Below are 8,083 nucleotides of genomic sequence, written 5' to 3'. Positions count from 1 at the left end.
TACCCAAACTGCAACCGAGAGCTTGCTATAGAAATCTTATACTACCGCTCAAAAGTTTAGGGGACATTGATTTTTATTATTATTCTAAAAAAATGTAATGCTAACAAAGGCTGTGTTCACTTAATTTCGAAATATGGTAAAACTTTTGTTACAGTTTAAAATGATTGTTTTAAATTTTATATATTTTAAAATGTCATTTATTCCTGTGATGCAAAGCTCATTTATCAGCAGCTCTTACTCCAGTCTTCAGCATGACATGATCTTTCATAAATAATTTTAATATGCTGATTTGTTGCTCAAGAAACATTTATTATTGTTACCAATGTTCAAAGCAGTTGTGCTGATTAATATCTTTGTATAAAACATGCATTTGTATATTTTATTTTCAGCATTCTTTGAATAGAATGCTCAAAGAAATACTGATAACACTTTATTTTAACGTTACATGTACTTACTATTAAAATTATAATTAATTATGCATAATTAAATTCAAATAACCATAAGCCTAACCCTAACCCTATAGTTAGTCCAAGTTAGTTAATTAATATTACTCAGTACTTAAATGTATAATTACACTGTAACAAGGACACATTAAAATAACATTTATTTGAAATAGATTTTTAAATAATGTAAAAGTGTTCATTGTTTGTTTTGGTCAGATTAAGTCATTATTGCCTGAAACTATTCATTCTTACAAAAAACTTGCTGACCAGATTTTTTAACAGTAGTGTATTTTTTTATTATTATTTTATTTATTTAATATTTATCTTATGCAACCTGAATTGTGTTCATTGTCAATTTTATATACTTTACTATAACTGATGATAAAAAAAAAGTCAGTGTTTAGTAGGATAATGATCCAAGATGAATGAAAATGCCTTAAGTGGCCTACAGTTGCTATGGTTACCATCCCAGGTGAATGATTTCTGTGGACATCAGGTGACCCTGACTAACTTTTAAAAATCAAACTTTTAGTGGAATGTTTGAAAATCTTATTGGAATTTGTTTATTTATATGTATATATGTAAATTCTGCATTACAAAATAAAAAATAAAATAACTGTTTCCCAAAGACTCCCACCATGTATTAGTGGTCAAATAAACTGCAAGCTCCACCCTCAAATGGAGAATGGCTTCTTTATATCAAACAGGGGGAGTGTGCTGGAAACCTGTTCTGTAATAGTCATAATTAGTGCTATTCCTGGTCCATAAATTACGCAGTTCATCTTTATATACTCACTGTAAGTAGATATGTTATCATTTGGCATATTTTGTTTTGTTCACATGCAGTCAGTCTTGCTGCAGAAATTGTTTTTATCTTTTTGTGATTTAGCAGTTATGTATGTAGCAGGAGAAGTCAGCAAATGTCTCTGAGTGCACAAAGATAGTGGAGAAACCGCTGTTCGCTGCTCTCCCTTCTCCCTTCGCTGTCTTTCCTGCAAGTTAATCCCATCAGGAATTCAATTTACTTCTCTTTTAATTATCACCTTTCAATTGACTATTTTAAAAGGAGAAGATTTTCTCCAATCCCACTTACTATAATTAGGGCTTATGCACTGATAATGAAAAATCTAAAGGGGTCATATGATGTTGCTGAAAATAACATTATTTTGTGTATTTAGTATGATACAATATGTTTATGCTGTTTAAGGTTAAAAAACATATTATTTTCCACATAATGTACATTATCATTGCTTCTCTATGCCCTGCCTTTTGGAATCACATCGATTTTTAAAAAGCTCATCATTCTGAAAAGCGAGGTGTACACTGATTGGCCAGCTATCCAGTGTGCTGTGATTGGCCGAATACCTCAAGCGTGTGACGGAAATGTTACGCCCCTCACCATACTGTGATGTAGTTTCTCGCTATTTGATGCTTCAAGCAGGGACATAATTACTGATTATAATGACTTAAACTGCCTTTTAAGCCTTGCATTGCGTATCGCGCTGAGTAAACATAAAACCATGTCTGCATTTGTAAACATAGGAACGACAAACAACAAGCTGTACTCTTCACTGCTCAATACTCGTATTTGAATCATCAGTGGCAAATCCTTTAAATATGTAAATATACTTACAGGCTGTGAGTCAGAAGAGCCAGACTGTCCTTGCAAAGTTGGAATTGCCCCACTTTATAGAAACAGTCTTTCTGCACAGAAACATTGTAGGCTACTCTCCCAGGAAACAGTCCTCGTCCTACATAAAATGCACTGTACACATCAGAAAATTTGAGTTGAACTGTTAACCACTGATTTCTAGTTGTGTCTTCTTTTGTAAGGCCAAACAAAGTAGTTTCGCTTTCACAACAAAACACACAGCATCTCCACAACGTGGCGGCGGCAACAGCGAGAATAAAAGTTACGCATTCTTTCTTTGTGTGAACATTTGGGCGGTGTTATGCAAATCTTCCCACATTGTGATGTAGACGTGGGGGCTTGTTAGAATGAGCCATTTTAGGAGGCTTTTATAAAGAATATCTCTTTGGATTTAAGACTTTAGACTTTGCAACTTGACGGATCTTCTTTATGCACCAAGAGACTGCAGCAGTTAGTGGTTGCACTATATTTTTTCCCAAACAGTCAAATGTGAGCAGTTTACCCTTATTTGAACAGCCAGAGTTTGACAACAGGCTTGTTAGCTTGTGCCACCTAGTGGATTAGCACCTTCTGTGTGAAAATGAGGTTATGTATCTAATAACAAATAATTGATTTCCCTCCCCGACAGTCTCACAAATTGGAAGCTTTACTGCATTAAAATTTCACCTACTCTAAAAACATAGCCAGAGCATCTGGATGGTCGTAGCGTGTCCGCTAACAGTCAATATGAATGCTATCTGCCTCCCTCTGTGAGGATATGAGTGCTAAGGAAGATGAATTCATTGTAGACCTATTTCTCAAGCAGCTGTGCATGAGAAATATCACTGCTCGTCTACTGCTGTCCCTGCTCCTGTCTTTGAATTGCATGAACATATGCAAAGCAGCTATAGTTATACAGAAACACACACAGACATGCACGTAACAACCCCATCACACCAGTGTCAAAACATGTAACCCTTTCCACCTTGCTGTTCTGTCACAGCAGACAGAGGGTGCCATCGGGAGTTAAGCATGTCAATAAGCCACTAACATTGATCAAGACACTTACTGAACAGCTTATAAACCCCCTGGCGCGGGTGCCTGAATAGATCAGTCTTCTGAGCCAACTTAATTGAGGGAAATGTGATAGTATTGAGGGTGGGGGAGACTAAACTCCAATCATGACATAGAGCAATGTGATCTCATTAAAGTCATAATTTATCAGCTAATGCAACTGCTTCATACGGGCTTCTCTTATATTGTGTTTGTCAACTGTGGTCTCTGCAAACCACTCATCAGGATCTATGCACTTAATGTTGATGTTCTTTTTGGGGTCTTGTAAGACATGCTTAACATCTGTGAGGTTGATATTTCATGACTAATGTTATTAGGACTAATTATGAAGAATATTTTAACTTGATACGTCACCCTGAATTAAAAATGTACATTACTACTTTTTGGGGTTTTATAGATCCCACATATACAGTAACACTAGTGTTTGTAACATCACCCAGTTGACAAGGAACATTCTAGAACTTTGCTAATGTTCTGGCAAGGTTCTCTCAAGTTTATGAACAACATTTCTTCCAATAACATTCAAAGTGGCCTTTGAAATTGTTTGAAAGTTTATATGGAAATGCTATAAATACCTCATTCATTCATTCATTCATTCATTACTTTATCAATGGAATCTTTTATTTCTGAAATGATTTAGTTGGACATGTGTCTAACATTATTTAAATGTTAAGTTTTCAAATATATTAAATGTTTGCAAAATTCTAAAATGAAATATACCTCTTGGAATATTGCACATTCCAAAATAACATTTTCATAATATAATGAGAAATTAAGCAGAACATTCTTAGAACATATTTTTGTTATTTGATCAGCTGCTTAATTGACCTTTAGAAATGCCCCCTTTTTTATTATGAACATTGTTATTATTAATTAGTGACTAGAAATGTAGTAATTGTAAAAGTAAGTGGTTTGTTAAAATAAAAAAAATATTGTTTATTATTAACAGCAGCCCACTGTAATAATTTGTTTAGCTTCCATTTTTGTTACTCTCTAAGTTTTTAACATCCAGACAAATGGATGGCACAATGAATTCAGAGAGGAATTCACCCCATTTTTTTTTTGACATAATAGTAATATTTTACCAAGTGTAGGCTACATATTGCCTTAGTGAACATGCTTAATATACTTCTTCTGCTTAGGTCATAATGTGTATGCATATATATATATAATGTGTATGCATATATATATATATATATATATATATATATATATATATATATATATATATATATATATAAACACACACACACACATAATAGATATGTTTCATATATTTAAAATATCTGTTTTTTGTTCCATTTTTTTTATTACTAACAATTTTACAGTGCATATTTTTACTCTTTGCAGTAGATTTATTCTAAAGCATCCCGCCGTCTTGAAAGCCAAGTGAATAATAAATGGGCACATTTTACTGCAAGTTTACGTTTCTGCCTTATCAGCTGTGTCCTCGTATCCCTAATGTCAAAGCCTCAGCCCTTCGTGACACAAAGATGATGTGATTTGTGTGACTCTTTGGGAGCCCTTCAGCACAGTATGTGGGAGGTGCCCACCCCGTGCCACACGAGCAGCGCGGCTCATGTTGATCTAATGCAGGAATCAGCGGGGACCGTGTGTGGATAGCGCGATATCTCCAGCTCAACGCTGGCGCTCACATCTTCTGCCATTAAGCGGCACTTTTTTGGAGATCCGCTCCGTGCTATTCGGATGCTCGGTTCAGTGGGCGTCTCGCAGAGAGCTCGTATCACTCAGAGGAAGGGAAGAGACTCGATGTATCACAGTAAGTGCGTCTTTAGTTATCAGCTGTGCATCGCTCAGTCACGCTGAACTCGCGTTTATATTGCTGCTCAACCTGCACTTCAAACATATGCGGAGAGTGAGTATGCCGTTGCACGTTGCACGTTTCGCCTTTTCTTTTTGGCTAGCGACGTATTTTCTTAGGGATTTAATTAGAAGAGACACATGCTTACTTTGACGACTGCTTAGACGTCTCTCCATTTATTACAAGACATTTCTATGCTTGCGATAGACGAGCAAACCACAGAAGATCAATTAATTATTATTTAGCATTAAAATTGTGAGTAGTAGTTCCTAGTGATAGAAGATGTAGTAGTAGTAATAATAGCATATATAATGTCAAAAGCCCTAATATATATATATATATATATATATATATATATATATATATATATATATATATATATATATATATATATATATATATATATATATATATATATTAAAAAATAGGCTACATGTTTCTAGTTGGAAAGGCAAAATATACAGTGGTTAATTAAATTATTAATTGGAATGACTATTAGAGTAGTATAATTATAAGTAGAATTATAATTTAGTTAAACTGACAGTATATTATCAGTAGAACTGTAAAAAGATTGTAAATGATCACTAGTAAATGTGTACGTGTGTGCAATTTTGGTCCAATATTGTTCCAGTGTTATGTTTACTGGGCATATTTGGTATATGGGAAATAGCTTACCTTAAATTTTGTAAAGTATGTGATAAAAGTAAATAAATAAATATGACAGCATTCTATAATTATTTGTATTATTATTTTATCTGTAACATATTTGATGTGCTATGATTACATGCATAAAACAAATAACCTTGAATATATATATATATATATATATATATATATATACATACATAATATATATATATATATATATATATATATATTTTTTTTTTTTTTTTACGTTCTTTTAAGTTTTGCATTGCTTCAAAAGTAATTTTAGTGCTGCAATAGCTAGCACAAATACTTTGTATGTTCTTATGAATTCAAACTGTTGATTGGCTATTATTGCTAAAAGCGACCTTCTCTGAGATCATTATTCATCAAATCCTCAGTAAGCACTGCAGGTGTCATGATGGCGGAAGGCACAGGAGTGTACCTTTGGTTCATTCGCTAAAAACTGTATCACCTACTGATAATTTTGCATTTTAAGTCATTTCAAGTTCATGACTGAAATGATATGTGAGTGGGTGAGTTGTTTACTCTTTAACGAGTCTGCCCATTTTCTCTCATTTGACACATTCGGGCCGGTTTGTGCACCTGTTACGATAACATTACCCAGCTGACAGTATGATCAGCCAATCACGTGGAGGCACTGCCTCATATCACATTACTTTTCACTTGTTGACGAGGAACGTGTACAGTATATATAATGTTATACAGTATGTATGTGTGTATGTTCATTATATTTTGAATATATACTAAGGCTAGTCATTTATTTCAAAAAGTAAATATTTGTTTGTTGCTTTTAATCAAGTAAAAGTGACAAGCATCTTGATGTTTGCTGTGAAAGTCATCATCACTGTTGACTTTTCGAAGCTTGCTCGAATTGATCTTACATACTGAAACAGCTGGTGTTGAGTTGTGTACAGAGCGCATTAACGTCAGGACGGGTGTGCATTACTGATGCTTTGAGACATGTTGTGCTGGGGTTAATGATCTGATATGCTCTGGGTTTGATTCGGTTAGAGAGAGTCATGTTGGAGACTAGTGCCTCCGCAGATGTTGATTAATCCGCTCTCACTGTCCCTCCAATGCTTAATCCGGCCAGATTTACTGATTATTGCTGTCCACAAACTCTATAAACCACTCAGAATTTATTTATATATTTCCCTTGACTGATTTACATTTTTGCATCACATGTTAAAAGTCATAGCTTTCTCATATTTTGCTCCTCGTTTGATTTATTTATTGATTTAGCCGCTACATGGCTCACAATACTGTATATTATTGAGCGATCTAAATAAAACTGAAGTCATAGACCTCATATGTATATGTGGTTGGATAGACTTATCTAGCATCTGTCGCTCAGCATCCCAGACTGCAGCTCCCTGCGTTGAGTACAATCTCATCTCGTCTGGTGGCCAAGCAGATGAGGTTTTATATGGATCATATTTAATGTTAATCACTGGTCAGGCTATAACAATGCAGGACATGTTGTATAACTATTTTTCGCTCACAGTGCAGGCATTTCTTTCAAAGCAGCCTGGTTAATGTTCGTCACAAAACATTAGAGACAAATTTGGTGTGATTGCATGCCTGCATGCAAATGAGATTTGTATAAATCAGGCTACCATCTAATGTCAAAACACTGCTGATGGGAGAATATGTTGCATAATTATCATCTTTGATAATAATGTTTTGTCATTATGCGGAAAACTGACGCCTTTTTGGATGGACTTTTGATAAACTACATGGTCACAAATAGTTACCGGAGTTATCAAGACAAAAGTATGAGAGCGAGTGTGTTCTTACGCTAAGCATGGCTGCCTGTCAGAAGTGATGTAGTGCAAGTGACATTATAAAGATTCTGGGGTGGTTGGATTTCATAAAAATTTCAATGGATGGTGTCTGCTGGTGGAAGCACTGAGAAAATCTGTCAGGAAGGCCGCTTCTTTATAAAATGCACACACAGTATGTGCATGCGGGTCAGGGCTGAAGAGTTTAACAAGTCATTTTCATTTTACACTTCATTTTCCCTTCATTGGCAACAGACGTGTGAAGGCGACTAATAAGTAAAATATGGTGACATTAATTGTAACTTCCTTGCGTAGAAGTGTTTGCAGGGATTGTGATCACTCTGTTGAAACTTGTGAAACAATTTTTTTAAGTGATATAAAAAATTATTATAATAAATATTCAGCTTTTTACGAGAGGAATGCAGATCTGAGATGGGTATCATTATAAACACAAGTCAGGGTGTTTGTTAATTATACAGCAGTCAGGTCAACCTAAGGTTCATATTGTTTCAATCACCTGTTTTTTGGTCATTCTGAACCTGATGTTTCCATTCGGTGAAACTCAAAAAATTTTGAAAGTCAGTGAGCTTCAGTGTTGTTTGTTTTTAGACTTTCTTTAAAATATCCTTTTTTGTGTTTTTCTGTCAGCTTTGTAATGACACAC

General features: G+C 34.6%; 1 protein-coding gene across 3 annotated transcripts in view; it reads left to right on the top strand.

Annotated features, from left to right (window-relative positions):
• The first annotated feature begins 4,693 nt into the window (after nucleotides 1-4,693).
• The window catches only part of cntn4 (contactin 4), a 140,435-nt gene continuing 137,045 nt past the window's right edge, over nucleotides 4,694-8,083 (top strand). For 2 of the 3 annotated variants that reach the window (XM_059570605.1, XM_059570604.1), the window contains exon 1: nucleotides 4,694-5,023. In XM_059570605.1, coding sequence (XP_059426588.1) covers nucleotides 5,015-5,023 — 9 coding nt within the window. In that variant the 5' untranslated portion in view covers nucleotides 4,694-5,014. The remainder of the gene's footprint in view (nucleotides 5,024-8,083) is intronic. The other variant, XM_059570606.1, reaches the window with a different exon arrangement.

Source organism: Carassius carassius, chromosome 17 (assembly GCF_963082965.1).
Source record: "Carassius carassius chromosome 17, fCarCar2.1, whole genome shotgun sequence".
In the NCBI taxonomy this organism is placed as follows: Eukaryota; Metazoa; Chordata; class Actinopteri; order Cypriniformes; family Cyprinidae; genus Carassius; species Carassius carassius.
This window is presented reverse-complemented; position numbering and strand designations above follow the sequence as displayed.